We start from the raw sequence: 17,651 nt of genomic DNA, 5'->3' as shown, positions 1-17,651 counted from the left end.
AACGTCATAGCACAATGTGTCACTCAATTCTAAACAATAAACAAGGTATTTTTTCATTTCAAACATGAAAAACTGTAAAGGTCCTTTTATACGGGCCAATGATTGGGCAAACATGCGTTCATATGACGGCTCATTCGCGATTATTGTCCTGTGTAAACAGGGTAACGATCAGCCGATGAACGAAGAAATACTCGTTCATCGGCTGATTTGCTCGTTTATGCAGCAATACATATTATCTCTGTCGGCAGCACATCTCCCTTTGTAAAGAGGGAGATGTACTGCCGACATGATGAAAATGTTTGGGGACAAACAATCATAGTAACGAGCGCTTATCCTCATACATAACCAATCATAGCTCCTCGTGAAAGGAGCAAAGAGCGCCAATCAACGAGATGTCTCGTTAATCGCCTCGTTTTCACGGCCCCTTTGATCCGTGTAATAGGACTTTTAGATTTGACAAAAATATTTAGTATTTATGAATGCACCAATTATCCCATGTACAAAAACATACCAAAATTGCACATCTTAGTGCAAATATATATGGATTTTGTGATGATAGAAGCAAACGAAAATGTTCCCTGAACTTTTCTTTTTATCATATTAAAAATCTGTATGGCAAATTGAAAACAAAAAAAAAAAGCAGCAAAAAACGACATAATACACAGAATTGTACCCATGTTCTACGTGAGATCTAGCTAGTATGGTGTTATATACGTAATATGCAGCACCAGACAAAGTTAACCCAAGCCCACTTTGCACTTTGTAAATAAATCTAGACCCCTTAACCAGTTAGTGACCGGCCCATCGTGTTTCTACGTCGGTCACTAACGGGCCTTATTCCGATGCCATAGACTTTTTACGTTGCGGCATCGTAATAAGTAAACAGAGCAGGGAGCTGTCAGATCTCCCTGCTCTCAGCTGCTAGAGGCAGCTGAGGGCTGCGAGCGTCCCTGCTCTGCCGTGTGAGATCGATATTAGTATCGATCTCACACGTTTAACGCCTCAGATGCGGTGCTCAATAGCGAGCACCGCATCTGAGTGGTTTTGGAGAGAGGGAGGGAGCTCCCTCTCTCTCCCACCGACACCCGGCGATACGATCGCCGAGTGTCTGTGTCTGTAATGGCAGCCGGGGGTCTAATAAAGGCCCCCAGGCTGCCTGGAGTGAATGCCTGCTAGATCATGCCGCAGGCATGACCTAGCAGATGCCTGTCAGTGTTAAACGGACAGGCAGTAATACACTGCAATACAAAAGTATTGCAGTGTATTATAATAGCGATCGGAGAATCGCATATTATAGTCCCCTAATGGGACTAGTAAAAAAGTGAAAAAAAAGTTTAATAAAGTTAATTTAAAAAAAAATGTGAAAAAAAATGAAAAACCCAGCTTTTCCCCTTACAAACTGCTTTACTATTAAAAAAAAAAAAAATAAAGTTAAAAAGTTACACATATTTGGTATCGCCGCGTCCATAACGACCCCGACTATAAATCTATTACATTATTTAACCCGCACGGTGAACGCCGTAAAAAAACAACAAAAAAAAACTATGGAAAAATTGCTGTTTTCTGTGAATACTGACTTTAAAAAAATGTGATAAAAAGTGATCAAAAAGTCGCATCTACTCCAAAATGGTACCAATAAAAACTACAAGTCGTCCCGCAAAAAAAAAGCCCTCATACAACCGCATCGGCGAAAAAATAAAAACGTTACGGCTCTTCAAATATGGAGACACAAAAACAAATCATTTAGAAAAAAAAGCGTTTTTACTGTGTAAAAGTAGTAAAACATACAAAAACTATACAAATTTGGTATCGTTGCAATCGTAACAACCCGCTGAATAAAGTTATTGTGTTATTTATACCACACGGTAAACGGCGTAGATTTAGGATGCAAAAAAGAGTGGCGTAATTTCAGGTTATTTTCTATTCCCCCTCAAAACATTTTTTATAAAAGTTAATCAATAAATAATATATCCCCCAAAATGGTGCTATTAAAAAACACAACTCGTCCCGCAAAAAACAAGACCTTATGCAGCAATGTCGACGGAAAAATAAAAACGTTATAGCTCTTGGAATGCGACGATTGAAAAACGTAAAAAATAGCCTGTCATTAAGGTCCAAAATAGGCTGGTCATTAAGGGGTTAAGATTAGAATATAAGCATTAAAATTTGAAATAGAAAAACAGATTTGACATTTTGCGTTATGGAAGCATAGGACACTTCTGCAGAAGACAAGTAGTACATTTGTGCTAATGAAGTAGAAATGTCAAAAACTTTACTAATACTGCTTAGACGAAAATACATATTGCACATTTATTCTTTTGATGATGCTTAATCGTCGATTGATTTATTTACAATGTATTGTATCTGACGCATGCTCCTAAATAATGAACAGATAAAAACATATTAAGATAAGAATCTCATTTCAGTGATTCAATGTAATTCTTAATGTTTAAATCAATAGTAAAATTTGTTAACATTTTAATTGTGCAAAAAGTTAATGAATAAAATAAATATAAAACAAACATATCCATATTCATTATCTCACCAACCTAGACAGAATGTCAGACATTTCTTTGGCCATTTCATCCCTGAAGAAACGGTTAATGAAATAGTAATAAAAAAATGTGAATAAAAAAAGTAGATGGAGCAACACAAAAGCGATAAAAAAACACTGTAAAAGTTAAACATGCAGTATATATATATATATATATATATATATATATATATATAGCTATATATCTATAGATATATCTATATATATACACGCACACACACACATATATATATATATATATACATACAGATAGGTCCAGAATTATTTGGACAGTGACACAATCTTCATGATTTGAGCTCTGAATGCCACCACATTGAAATGAAACAACTGGGATGCAATTGAAGTGTAGACTTTGAGGTTTAATCAAGGATATTCTGTGAAACGTTTAGGATTTGCGACCATTTTTCTACACAGCCTCCTCATTTCAGGGGCGCAAAAGTAATTGGACAAATTACCATAAATAAAATGTTTTTTAAAAAAATACTTTGTAGAGAATCCTTTGCAGGCAATGACTGCCTGAAGTCTGGAACCCATGGACATCACCAAATGCTGGGTTTCCCCCTTTGTGATGCTTTGCCAGGCCTTTACTGCAGTTGTCTTTAGTTGTTGCATGTTTATGGGTCTTTCTGCCCTAAGTTTTGTCTTAAGCAAGTGAAATGCATGCTCGATCGGGTGGAGATCTGGTGATTGACTTGGCCATTGCAGAATATTCCACTTCTTGCTTTCACAGTATGTTTTGGGTCATTGTCCATCTGTATTGTGAAGCGACGTCCAATCAACCTTGCTGCATCTGCTTGAATCGGAGCAAAAAGTAGATCCCTGAACACTTCAGAATTCATCCGGCTGCTTCTGTCTTCAGTCACATCATCAGTAAACACTAGTGACCCAGTGCCTTTGGCAGCCATGCATGCCCATGCCATCACACTGCCTCCACCATGTTTTACAAAGGATGTGGTGTGCTTTGGATCATGAGCCATTCCAAGCCTTCTCCATACTCTGTTCCTCCCATCATTCTGGTACAGGTTGATCTTAGTTTCATCTGTCCAAAGAATGCTGTTCCAGAACTTGGCTGGCTTATTTACATGTTGTTTGGCAAAGTCTAATTTGGCCTTTCTATTTTTGAGGCTGATTAATGGTTTGCACCTTGTGGTGAACACTCTGTATTTGCTCTCATGAAGTCTTCTCTTTATGGTAGACTTAGATACTGATACACCTACTTCCAAGAGAGTGTTCTTCACTTGGGTAGGTGAGGTGAAGGAGTTTTTCACCATGGAAAGGATTCTGAGATCATCCACCACTGTTGTCTTCCGTGGACGTGCAGGCCTTTTGGAGTTCACGAGATCACCAGTGCACTCTTTTTATTCCCAAGAATGTACCAAACCGTTGATTTGGCCACTCCTAACATTTGTGCTATCTCTCTGATGGATTTCTTCATTTTTTTTTAGCCTAATGATGGTCTGTTTCACTTGCATTGAGAGCGCCTTTGACCTCATGTTGTGGGTTCACAGCAACAGCTTCCAAATGCAAATGTCACACCTGGACTCATCTTCAGACCTTTTACCTGCTTAATTGATGATGGTTTAACGGGGGAATAGCCCATGTAGCCCATTATAAGCTTTTGAGATAATTGTCCAATTACCTATGGTCCCTTGAAAAAAAGACAGCTACATATTAAAGAGCTGTAATTCTTAACCCCTTCCTCGAATTAGGATGTGAATACCCTCAAATTAAAGCTGAGAGTCTGCACTTTAAGCCCATATTGATTATATAACTAACTGTAAATTCAATGTGTTTTGGTAAACAGATAGAGGCCAAAACTTGTGTCACTGTCCAAATAATTCTGGACCTAACTGTATATCTACACATACAGATTTGTCCTTCCTTACCTTTCCACTTATCTCAACATATCCTGAGATGTGTAGCGCGAGATGACTAGCTTTAGAAATAAAATATGATTTCGCGATATTCTGTCATGAGATATCTATGTTATATATATATATATGTCTATGTGTAGCCACAAAGTGGTTGTGATGTGCATTGTAGCCTGTCATGGGTCTTGCTAGCATACCCTGCTATTGTATTGAATTGGTTTCATGGGAAGTTCGGAGTCCTAAAACAAATTCAAGTAAAGGTAAGGGTGGACGGACACATCTGTATGTGTCTCTCTCTGTATATATATATATATATATATATATATATATATATATACACACATACATACATACAGTGAAGGAAATAAGTATTTGATCCCTTGCTGATTTTGTAAGATTGCCCACTGTCAAAGTCATGAACAGTCTAGAATTCTTAGGCTAAGTTAATTTTACCAGTGAGAGATAGATTATATTTAAAAAAAACAACTGAAAATCATATAGTCAAAATTATATATATTTATTTGCATTGTGCACAGAGAAATAAGTACTTAATCCCCTACCAACCATTAAGAGTTCAGCCTCCTCCAGACCAGTTACACGCTCCAAATCAACTTGGTGCCTGCATTAAAGACAGCTGTCTTAAATGGTCACCTGTATAAAAGACTCCTGTCCACAGACTCCATTAATCAGTCTGAATCTAACCTCTACAACATGGACAAGACCAAAGAGCTTTCTAAGGATGTCAGGGACAAGATCATAGACCTGCACAAGGCTGGAATGGGCTACAAAACCATAAGTAAGACGCTGGGTGAGAAGGAGACAACTGTTGGTGCAATAGGAAGAAAATGGAAGACATACAAAATGACTGTCAATCGACATCGATCTGGGGCTCCATGCAAAATCTCACCTCGTGGGGTATCCTTGATCCTGAGGAAGGTGAGAGCTCAGCCGAAAACTATACGGGGGGAACTTGTTAATGATCTCAAGGCAGCTGGGACCACAGTCACCAAGAAAACCATTGGTAACACATTACTCCGTAATGGATTAAAATCCTGCAGTGCCCGCAAGGTCCCCCTGCTCAAGAAGGCACATGTACAGGCCCGTCTGAAGTTTGCAAATGAACAGTTGATTCTGAGGGTGATTGGGAGAAGGTGCTGTCGTCAGATGAGACTAAAATTGAGCTCTTTGGCATTAACTCAACTCGCCGTGTTTGGAGGAAGAGAAATGCTGCCTATGACCCAAAAACCACCGTCCCCACTGTCAAGCATGGAGGTGGAAACATTATGTTTTGGGGGTATTTCTCTGCTAAGGGTACAGGACTACTTCACTGCATCAATGGGAGAATGGATGGAGCCATGTACCGTCAAATCCCGAGTGACAACCTCCTTCCCTCCACCAGGACATTAAAAATGGCTCGTGGCTGGGTCTTCCAGCACGACAATGACCCGAAACATACAGCCAAGGCAACAAAGTAGTGGCTCAAAAAGAAGCACATTAAGGTCATGGAGTGGCCTAGCCAGTCTCCAGACCTTAATCCCATCGAAAACTTATGGAGGGAGCTGAAGATCCGAGTTGCCAAGCGACAGCCTCGAAATCTTAATGATTTACAGATGATCTGCAAAGAGGAGTGGGCCAAAATTCCATCTAACATGTGTGCAAACCTCATCATCAACTACAAAAAATGTCTGACTGCTGTGCTTGCCAACAAGGGTTTTGCCACCAAGTATTAAGTCTTGTTTGCCAAAGGGATCAAATACTTATTTCTCTGTGCACAATGCAAATAAATATATATAATTTTGACTATGTGATTTTCTTTTTATATATATATATATATATAATCTCTCTCTCACTGGTAAAATTAACCTAGCCTAAAAATTCTAGACTGTTCTTGTCTTTGACAGTGGGCAAACTTACAAAATCAGCAAGGGATCAAATACTTATTTCCTTCACTGTGTATGTATATATATATATATATATATATATATATATATATATATATATATATATATATATATATATATATATATACACACACACACACACATATATATATATATATATATATATATATATATATATATATTTAACATATATATTATACATACACACAGGATTAAAAGTCACCCAAAGAACAGTCAAACTTGGTCCTTGGCAAATGCATCAACCCATGAGTTCTAAGTCCTACTTATTTGGAATATGATTTCCATTTCAACAGCCATAATAGAGATCTGCTCCCTGTCAAAAGAAAGATTTAGGAAGTATTGTCCCATTTGAGAATGAAGCCCTCCGACAGTAGTCATAGGGTGCCTTTTTTCTGACAGTCTGGGAAGTAACAAGCCTTTTCCAACAACAGCAAAACTATTTATTTTTTACCAGTATTATTAAAAATGCTCCAATAGTAGATTAAGTTTCCTGTCAAGTTAGACATTTACTAAATTTATACAGAAACTGGGAAGAATGTTTAGATAACGTACATGTTATTCCTCCATATTTTTTTGCTTTGTATAGGTCTTTTAGAATGAGCTGAAAGCTTGTCATTACACCTGCTCAATGCTTCAATGGCTCTTGCAACAAAAATGCCATCAGCGGGTCTCCTGGCATGTACTTTGGTAAAAGGTCATTTGGAGGCAAGTAAAAAGGTCTTCACTTCATCAGTCAATTATTCCTTCTTTTATAGTATTGTACTTTTATTCAGTATTGCGGTAAACTTTAATAGCTCCGGATCAGGTAAGTGCAGTACTTGTATAATGTAGAGTTTAGAATCTATAGAAAAAGAGCTATATAATGAAACCTGCTTTGGAAACATGAAAGCTGGTATATAATTGGTTGAAATGGGCAAATTTTTGTAATAACAGTTTTTATGCATAAGGACCCATGTGATTGAGGCTGAGCTGGAGATGGCAAAGTAGTCTAAAAAGCGTACTTAGTGTTAAAATCATTTAGGTTGTGACAATAGGTACCCTTTAAACCCTCTTTCATTCATTCGCATCTCACATACTTTAGCTTCCAATTAAACCGCTAATGATACAATGATGATCTAAGGCTATAACTGTATAACATACATAAAGGCTCAGTATAAACACGGTGCATGGACATACAATGTGTAAAAAGGATTTGACCAAAGTATTACAAACAGGTCAAATAGAAAAACATACATTGTCATTTTGGTCTTTCCTCCACCAGCCCTGAAAACAGAAGACAAGCTAAAAGTTAAAAAGATTTCATTGACTACAATTTGGCAATCTCAGATTTGATCATCCCTTTCATGCGCTGCGTCTGCTTTGATTTAATATAGACTGATCTCTGCTGGAACTCGGCAAAGGATTATATTTTCCGATTCACTTTAATCTTTTTAGTTTTTTTTTTGCAGGATAACATGATTAGCAAAAAAAAAAATTATCAACAATTAAGAGAGTCTTATTTCCAACCCCCCCCCCCCCAAAAGCCTTTAATGCGACTTTCTGAATTTTCTAATTGCCTATTCATCTGAATTGATTGGTTTATTTCTAGTAAATTTCCATTATATGTTGAAATCACACATGCAGGTCTCAGACGATTAAAAAATTCATGTGCATATAAGACATCTCTTACTTGACATCTCTCGGACATGGCACAGTGAGCTCTGGTTTTATGCTGCAGAAATAAAGATAAGGTTGTGTATTTTTTCAGTAGATGTACCGAGGATAAGAAAGTGAGACATTTAGGTATCCTGGGCGTGCGAGACCAGCTTACTGAGAGGCACACAAGAGCTTTCCACACCGACTATACTCAGTAACCCTTTAAACCCAACACATGAATATTTAGGCAAGTTAGATAAATACATAGGAGACATTTCCTTAGATCCGTACAGCACATATTTGTAATTTGGCCCTTAATTTGGGACTGGATAAATATCCTACAATGGACTTCTGCTTTACCTCCAATTGTATACAAATGAGCAATGTGACAGGTTCTACTTAAAATTCTCTAGTTCACATATAATAAAAACAGAATGTCACAGGTGGACTGAAGTTTGTACATATGGGAAATTCGTCTTTGTTATTATAGAAACATAGTGGAGAACATAACGTATATGTTACACAAACATTTCATTATAGAGTGGGAAATTTGTATAACATATACTGCACAACACATAACAAGGGACCATTTTTATCCAGGTTAGAGAAGGATTGGGTCCGATTATTAAAGCGTTTCTACGGTGACCCACTTAAAAACCTCTTCGGAAATGCACCTCCGTGAGCAAATTCAAGTTTTTAATTTAGACTAGAAAAAATATATATGGGTGTCCTATACGGTTTATTAGCTTTCTTCATGTGCAGACGGATACATTTCAACATGGGACAGAGTAAAAGGAGACAAATGAGTATGTGTGAGAAACAAATAGAAAGGGAGATATAGAGCTAAAATAACTAGAATATAGTACCTAAACAGGGAATTACAAGCTGTTCATGTGGGGAATGTCCTAGCTAGTGAAATCCTGTGATGACAGCGGCCTCTGCACTGTTACAAACATTTTATTAAAAAATAATAAATATAATTTATAAATTGGTCTTTTTGGGCAGACCCGAGCGATTCAATTTTTAAGTTGGTGGTGAATATAGGTTTAAAGAGGCTCTGTCACCAGATTTTCAAACCCCTATCTCCTATTGCAGCTGATCGGCGCTGCAATGTAGATAAGAGTAACGTTTTTCTTTTTCAAAAACGAGCATTTTTGGCCAAGTTATGAGCATTTTTATGCAAATGAGCCTTTCTTATGTCCAACTGGACGTGTATTGTGTGTGTACATCTGGGCGTGTTTACTTGTTTTACTAGCTGGGCGTTGTGAATAGAAGTGCATGATGCTGACGAATCAGCATCATCCACTTCTCTTCGTTACCACCCAGCTTCTGGCAGTGCACAGACACACAGCGTGTCCTCGCGAGATCACGCTGTGACGTCACTCACTTCCTCCCACAGGAACTTTATCGCGTCGGATGAGCGAGGACACGCTGTGTGTCTGAACTGCCAGAAGCTGGGTGGTAACGAAGAGAAGTGGATGATGCTGATTCGTCAGCATCATACACTTCCATTCACAACGCCCAGCTAGTAAAACAAGTAAAAACGCCCAGATGTACACACACAATACACGCCCAGTTGGACATAAGAAAGGCTCATTTGCATAAATATAAAAATGCTCATAACTTGGCCAAAAATGCTCTTTTTTGAAAAAGAAAAACGTTACTGTAATCTACATTGCAGCGCCGATCAGCTGCAATAGGAGATAGGGGTTGCAAAATCTGGTGACAGAGCCTCTTTAAATAACTATTTCAAATATGTACTGTAGTCTCTACAAAACGAGTTGTCAGCAGGCTCGTAGTGACCGTGCCGCAGCTCTACTTTTTATGTAACAAGTCATACAATAATAACTTTCTGAAGTAGGTGCAGTCTACAACACAGATGGCGGAGCTTTCATAAAGGAACTGTACATGAGGATCTAAGAGAATGGAAAAGTTATTTTTCTTCGAGGAGATTATTGCTGCATTGTAGGTTGGTCTGCCTAAATATCTTCTTTGTGAATTACAAAATCATATATTTCACCTATCTATTCCCTATGCCATCACATAACAAATGTATTTGTCAGCTTCATGTTTTAAAGATTTAGAGGAAGGCAGTCACATATCTATAAAAAGAGAATAGTGAAACAAAAGTATGGTAGATTTGCGGTGGATTTGTACAGACCCTGCTGTAATTTGCAACATGTAAACTATATGAAAACATCCAGAAAATATCTGAGGAAAAAAAAAAAAATCTTATTTAGCCTGTAAACATGCACAGAAATGCTGCTGAAATGTGACCGAATAGAGAAATGGTTAAATCCAATAGACGTGCACTTGGGTTTACGTCTTTGGCTTTGTACAGCTCCGTTATCTCTGATGGGCAGATATTTGCTTTACAAATGACCAGTGTTCTAGCCTAAAATATGCATGCCACAAATTAGGATAAGTGCTGAAAATGAGTTTATAGGGGAATTCTATTTAGAAATTAATGGATACATGTAAAGGAAAGAGACTTTGTTCTCTGCAATTTCAGTGACCTTGTCAGCATCTGCCAACATGTATTTCTTTTAGGTCTTCTATCCCCTGTGTAGAGATTAGCTCTCTCACACATGAAATGCATTTAATAAACCCCTATCTGTATAGAACGCATACGTCATATTAGAAAGTACAGACTGCAGCGGAAGAAGTTCGCAAGCTGCGCAGAACACATAGAACTCACATAGTCCTAATAAACAGCAGATCTGTTCATTCTGAAAAGTTGCTAATGAGGTGAAGGCAAATTAAGAACTATAAATATTAATGGTTTACTAATCGACTTTCGCCTTGCAGCATCAAGACGCCATAAACAAGACGCATTAACATGCACTTGGGTCTTACTGTGATGATCGCTTTTCTGAACTTGATTTACAAACAAATACGTTTATCTCCCTGAATAATCCTAAATAATAAGCCTCAGCCTCATTGACACTGTCTGTGTACTACTATATGATGTATTAGCCTCGTACTAATACACTCCGCTATCATGGGTTTAGTGGACATTAGAACGTCTGTAAGGAAGAAGCCGGGTCAGGATTTGTATGAGGAGCTCACATTTTATTTATGAAACCTGAAAGCAAGAAGTGAATATTTGGATGGGGGACGACGCGTCAATCCAATCTGTCACACAGCCCCGCTCCTGTGATCTTGCTTAGCTCAAACCTTAATTAAAGAACTGAGAGATGATTACAAAAAAATAAAAACCGAGAGTAATTAAAGCTAAAATTATGCAGCATATGAGCAAAGCTAGATTACAGTGATCAAATCTCGTCCAAATGAATCCCAAAGCATTCTCCTTCCCCTACCTGGGATGAGCAAGAGATAACAATCTGTCACATTGTGCGTGCGCGATCATGAGTCACTGCACCATCACCCCAGCAAGGAAAGATGTGGCACAATAAATGGATCAAAAGCAAACAAATACACCTGGAAACAAGTTGCACTCATCACAGTTCACTAACCAATCCTACAGAAATGTATATATTCCAAGGACAACAAGAAAGTCCTAATACATAAATCACGTCAAAACTTTAAATAAGTGAACAGGAGGAAAAACATGAATCTCGCTAAACTAGACTCCACTTAAATGAATTCCTCTGGTGCTCAGAAGCTTACATATACCTTCTGTGCTTTTATCAAGACTAGCAGGGGGTTAAGAAGTGCAGAGATTAAAACATCTTTGCTTTGTACTGGGAGATCCAGGGTAGATAATGATATAAGGTTAATATATTCACCAAAAGCTGGCTCCAGGCTCTGTATAATGTGAACGAAATTATTTCAAACAGAACCGCTGGAACTTCCAATGATTGTTAAACAAAGTCACCTCCAAAAGTATTGTAACTAGATGAAAAGCCAGGCTTTAGTCTATAGGAGCATGAGAGGTCATAAAGACGTGATACATACAAATCAAAAATATGATGACCGAGGACAGTCTTCTGCTGACGATTAGGGGGATGTCTCAAAGTCTATGGCTACCATCTGACGGTTGTCATCACACCACAGTTACACAATTCCCATATTACCATTGGGAGTAATGGGTGCAGATTGTTGGATATAGGGTGTGCTGAGGGGACTTATGTCTTCCAACACAAGAGATGAGTAGTGTTATGTGTAACATAAAAAGAAATGGATATGGGATTCAGTTCAGACCATTAGGGCAGGTCTGAAAAAAAAGGAAAAACCTAGGCTTTTGCTCATTGGGAGTGGACATACAGTAAAGGGGGAAAATGTATAAGGACCCCTGATAAAAGGAACTGAAACAGTTGGCCATAATATCTAGCCTATTCTTTCAAAAATGAGAGCACACTTTCCCTTTGCACTAATTTTAAAAGCTCCTCCGTGAGTTTCCAGAACAAAAAGGTAGTAGAGACAGTTCACCAAAAACCTGCCCAGTTTATTTAAGACTGTTGCTTGCATGCTAAAAAAAAATAAAATCTATATGTAAAAGAGAATTTTGGCCTAAAACAGCCCAAATTTTAATAAAAGTTAAATAAAAAAATGAAAACAAGAACATGTAATCATTGTTGTTTGCACAAGAAATAGACACATAACCACAACACGAGATTGTGAAAGGAAAAACTTTAAGTACCTGCGCAGTGCCGAGTCTGGACCAATCTCTTCATTGATAAGTTCAGCCTCACTCTGAGCTATCCTCATGGCAAGCTCGCGATCCCTACGCTCTTGTTCGAGGACAGTTTGCTGCTGGGATTCCTCCTCTCGGTCTCTGGCCAGCTGCATCTCCACCTCTGCCTGTATGTGGGTTAATAAAATAATCTATTTTGCACAGTAATAGGCAACAAAAAAATTATCATGAAGGCCAAATGACATCACTTTTGCGAGTCCTTTACAGAGTACCGCAGACCCCGAGAAACAGAGCACATAATCGGTGCAATCACAGCGTGAGAACGTCAGAACAATACGAACACAAACCATGTTGCTTATGTCCTTGCCAATACAAGAACACCACTGCTGTTTTAATCAAGACATGCCCTGCAGCAAGTAATGGCATCTGGCGGATATGTGAACAAAAATGAATTTTTAAACCTATATAAAGATCCTCATAGAATTGCAGTGCTCATAATTAACGAATTGTGCGTGCTTCATTTCTTACCACCATCCTTATTATTTTAAATACTTTACAATAGTATAAAGCTAGTATTATTCTCATGTAATAAAGTCTGTACAGAGATTTCCTGTATGCCTACGCACGCAGAGAGGAGCAGTCATTGTCATTCACCTGTAGAGAACGTGGAGTTTGAAGGCACTAAAGGGGTTGTACAGGATTAGAAAAACATGGCTTCTTTCTTCGAAAAACACTGCCACAACTGTAAAACAGTCGTGACGGGTAATTCTTATTCTGAACTGCAATACCAGACACAACACAAACAAGTGTGGTGCTGCTTCTGGGAGAAGGTACCCATGTTTTTTTTTAAAAAGGGCTATGCTGGCACACCTTAGAAATGTGCTAAACTGAATGTTATGTGCTGTTGACAGTACTCGCTGCAACTTACTCTGACTGAAAAATGTCACTAGACACCTGAGTTTTTGACATTCAGAAAGGGTTCCATTTTGTGCTGGGTTTGTGCTAATTAATACACAGCAGCCAATGTGAACAGCAGTGTAAAGCATGAGGAAGGAATAAGGTAGCAGCCTGAGCCACGGATGAGACTGCAGGTATTTTTGAGACTACCTCAGACTTCCTTTTCAGATAAGTTGCAGTAACTTTAGAAGGCACCACTGATGTAAATAAATAGTGGGTAAGCATCACCCAAGGGTAATGGTTTAAATATAATTTTTAGACCTCAACTGGAATTCCACTTTAAACTTACAAAGTAATATGAACACTCCAGGTTTACAATATGGAATTCTAAATTGTATTAGATCATCGGTTAGGTTTGCAGTTTAGCTTTCAATATCTGTAATAGAATTCTTAAGATAATAATCAGATATATTTACTTGGAATAGTAACAGCAGCAACCGAATAAAAACTCAAAATGTGAAGAGTATTGCTCATTTGCTGCAGTTTAAAGAAATAACCACCAAAACCAATTATTATAAATCGGGTATCATTTCACCTAAGACACAGATACAAAATGAACCATTTTACATACGCCAATTTACTTATATAATGCCTTAAATCTCTTATTTCATAAAGGTTAATTCTGCCAAGATTCCACTTAAAAAATGATTGCATCAACTCTAAAGGCCCTTTTACTCGGGCCAACGATCGGGCAAACGAGCGTTCATATAAACGCTCATTCTCGATCATTGCCCTCTATAAACAGGGCAACAATCAGTCGATAAACGAGGAAACGCTCATTCATCGGCTGATCTGCTTTTTTATACTGGCATTAAAGTGGTTGCTAGTCAGCAGCACATCTCCCTGTGTATACAGGTATATGTGCGGCCGATATGATGGAAATGTATGGGGACGAACAATCGCTCGTCCCCATGCATATTCGATCTTTGCTCCTTGTGAAAGTGGTACACGAGCAGCGGTGGACGAGCGGTCTCGTTGATCAGTGCTTATTTTCCCGCCCCATATAAAAGGACCCTTCGCTGTACAATCAACACTGATGGACAGAAGAAAATAAGAGAAGACCGCTACAAAAGCACGACTAATGAATTCATGCATGTTATAAAACACAAAAATGTGGTGATAATGCTGAATGACAATGACGGACCATCCTATTACATTATATACAATAATTATTTTTAAATATGCTGTGATTCTGCTCTATTCCTTTGAGTAAATATTTCCAGCCAAAGGCCTCTTTCACATGGTAGTATTTTACTTCCGTATTTGTAAGCCAAAACCAGGGGTAGGTCTAAAACACAGAAGAGGTGCAAATATTTCTATGCAGGTTCCTCTCCTGGTTTTGGCTTGCAAATACGGATGCAAAATATTGACCAAAAAATACTGACCTTAGGGTCGATGGAGTATGAAAATTCGTATCGAAATGGTGTTTGAAAAGAGGAAATAATAAGGGAACAAAAAGGCCAGCAAAAAAAAAAACGTAAAGGAGATAAAAGAAAGCTTAGAAAAATGTTCTGCCTTGATCCTGCTTTCGGAAATAAACATAAATCAATGGTGTCCCTAAGAGACTACAGCAGCTACTGTACATTAAATGAGAATGTGAGGGGGGGGGGGGTGAGGAAGCCTGAATTTTTTTGGAGACTGGATATCAGTAGATTGGTGATCAGACAAACCAGTTCTCTTTATAGGGTGCTGCAAATAAATTATAGTGCGGTCAGAGTAAACCAAACACGAGTCCACGGAGGGACCACATGAAAAGATCCGATTTGGCTGGTTGATTTGGAAGAGTAAAGGGAGACTTTATGTTCGGTACAGTCTACAGAATGATTGAAAGCACAATGGAAGTAAAAGGAAGCACAGTTTTCTCTAAAACAACCTATGGCTACTGTGACAGTAGTGAATGTGCAGAGAAGAACAAAAATGCATCTCTTCCTACCTAAGAACAACTTAAGTGACCTAACTACTTCTGAGTAGCTGTGGATGAGGGAGAGCAGTATGTGGGTTGGGGTGGCTTGTACTGATAAGATATCTTATTACACAACTCCATTATTTGATTACTTGATGGACATGATACATGATGTGATTAAGAGGGTCCTACATGAGGGACAACTGACTCAGGGGGCGCAGAGGTCGCAACATGGCTGATGAAGAGTGGCGTGAAACAGACATGATGGGGAATGGTGAGACACGAATATAATGGGGTACAGTACATGAAATGATTCCAGACATTGCATTACCTGGAATGATGAGACCTTATGTTAAATAATTAAATTCATAAATCACATTGCGGCATCATACTAGAAGTAAAAGACTAGTGACTAACTTTTATTATTTGTAGCTACTGAATTATAATGAAGAAGCTCTTGCTTCATGTCCAATATGTGGATTGAACGGATAGGTATGATTTAGACGGGTAGGCATTTATTACAATCTGAATGTGCCTGACCTGTTAAAACCAAGTTTTATGCTCTGATCAGTATACTAGACCTGTAGAAAAAATGTGGGCTAAATCGTTTAGATAAGTCTTTTTTTACCACTGTAGTCAGGCACATTCAGATCGTAATAAATACCTACCCGTCTAAATCATACCTATCCGTTTCAATCAATTTAGATTCATTTTTAGACACATTAGACACATATACTGTTAAACAGAGTGATAAACCTGACAAAGCCTTAGCCCACACTCTTTCTATGCAGGTAAAATACAGGGAAGAGCTGTCAGTAAGGTGCTGTAAATGGAGGGGGAGACATCTAAGAAGCAGAAGGAAAGAGCAATTGACCTTAGCAATGTAAAAGGCACAGGAAAAATGGAGGGAATGAATAAATAGCAGAGACCTGAATTCAGCATAATTAAGGGGAACATCAAAATGAGTGCTGTCAGGCAGCACCTGACAGCTCAAACCTGGGTTGTGACTCCCTGTATTCGCGTCAGCAAATTGCGATTTGGGGAGCAATATCTAAATTAACAGAAATGACTGAAAATAGGAAGGGTTTTTAATGACTCCATGAATAAAATGAAAAATGTATGAGGTATGAGTAAATAAAATAAAGAGGAGAGACAGGAATGACAGAGAAGAAAGCCATAGGACAAGGAGCAATGAACTGACAACTGGGTCTTAACAGTTGGGGTGTGTGTCCCTACACAGTCCGACACGGTCCAATCAGCGCTCACATTACTGACTGTGTAGGGAAACAACCCCTTTAAGAAAAGGAATGGTAAAACACTCAGCTGTCAATTTATTCATACATTTCTAGGAGGAACTACAGAGGAATGGCACAATGCAGAGTTCTAAGAAACCATTTTCAAGAATTATTATTTCATGGGAAATACAAGTATTTACTAAAATAGACATGTCAAGGGAGGTGACATCTCTTCTTTAAGCTCCAGGTTCCTCTCCTAATTACAAGCCTAATTAATTAACGTTTCAATTATGATTACTGCTTTTTTTTTCTACAAACCTGTATTCTTCTTTCTTCCTCTTCCCTCTTTTTCCGATCTTCTTCATCTTGTTTCCTTTTTGCCTCAATCTCAGCTTTTCTACAATGAAATTTACAACAAAGTGGGATGGAGCAAGGATTATCAGCATTATATCTAGAACTTTGAAATAATCCTAAACTATGTTCTATCTAAAATATAACTCACAGTCTTCTCTCATTTTCCTCTTTTCTTCGTAGTTCCTCTTCTGCCTCATGTCTTCTCCGCTCCCGTTCCATCTCCTCCTGAATACGGCGCAAGCGTTCAGCCTCCTCCTCTTCTTTCTTTTTCTTCTGTAGTGCATTAAGGAGCTGGCCTGAGCTCTTCACAAGAGCATCGTGTTCTCTCTCAATCTGGTCACGGGTCATTATTGTGTTCTAAGAAATAAAAATAACATTCGGACTGGCAAGAAGATCTAGGATACAGCTTGATAGATTTCATGTGACATAAAATGATGGCCCTTTAATTACAAGCATCACCGCACCAGTATCACATCTACAACAATTCGTTGCTTTAGCTCAGAGCTGCATTTAGAATTCGGCTTGTTGTTGCTAGAACCAGCAACCGTTTTTCCGTTTTTTGAAAGGCACAACTCACACAGGTAAGCTGAATTCTTTATTGTAGAGGTCCTCATCCTTACGTA

At 38.3% G+C, this 17,651-nt stretch overlaps 1 protein-coding gene across 5 annotated transcripts in view; it reads right to left on the bottom strand.

Moving 5' to 3' along the window:
* The window catches only part of MYO6 (myosin VI), a 274,062-nt gene that overhangs the window by 20,417 nt on the left and 235,994 nt on the right, over window positions 1-17,651 (bottom strand). For 2 of the 5 annotated variants that reach the window (XM_075862043.1, XM_075862044.1), the window contains exons 26-31: window positions 17,177-17,385; window positions 16,993-17,071; window positions 12,586-12,746; window positions 8,017-8,058; window positions 7,581-7,610; window positions 2,550-2,588 (exon numbers count right to left, since the gene is read on the bottom strand). In XM_075862043.1, the coding sequence (XP_075718158.1) occupies window positions 2,550-2,588; window positions 7,581-7,610; window positions 8,017-8,058; window positions 12,586-12,746; window positions 16,993-17,071; window positions 17,177-17,385 (560 nt within the window). The remainder of the gene's footprint in view (window positions 1-2,549; window positions 2,589-7,580; window positions 7,611-8,016; window positions 8,059-12,585; window positions 12,747-16,992; window positions 17,072-17,176; window positions 17,386-17,651) is intronic. The other 3 variants (XM_075862046.1, XM_075862047.1, XM_075862045.1) reach the window with 2 other exon arrangements.

The sequence above is a fragment of the Rhinoderma darwinii genome, chromosome 4 (assembly GCF_050947455.1).
Source record: "Rhinoderma darwinii isolate aRhiDar2 chromosome 4, aRhiDar2.hap1, whole genome shotgun sequence".
In the NCBI taxonomy this organism is placed as follows: Eukaryota; Metazoa; Chordata; class Amphibia; order Anura; family Rhinodermatidae; genus Rhinoderma; species Rhinoderma darwinii.
The sequence above is the reverse complement of the archived record's forward strand: the minus strand, read 5'-3'. Positions and strand labels throughout refer to the sequence as shown.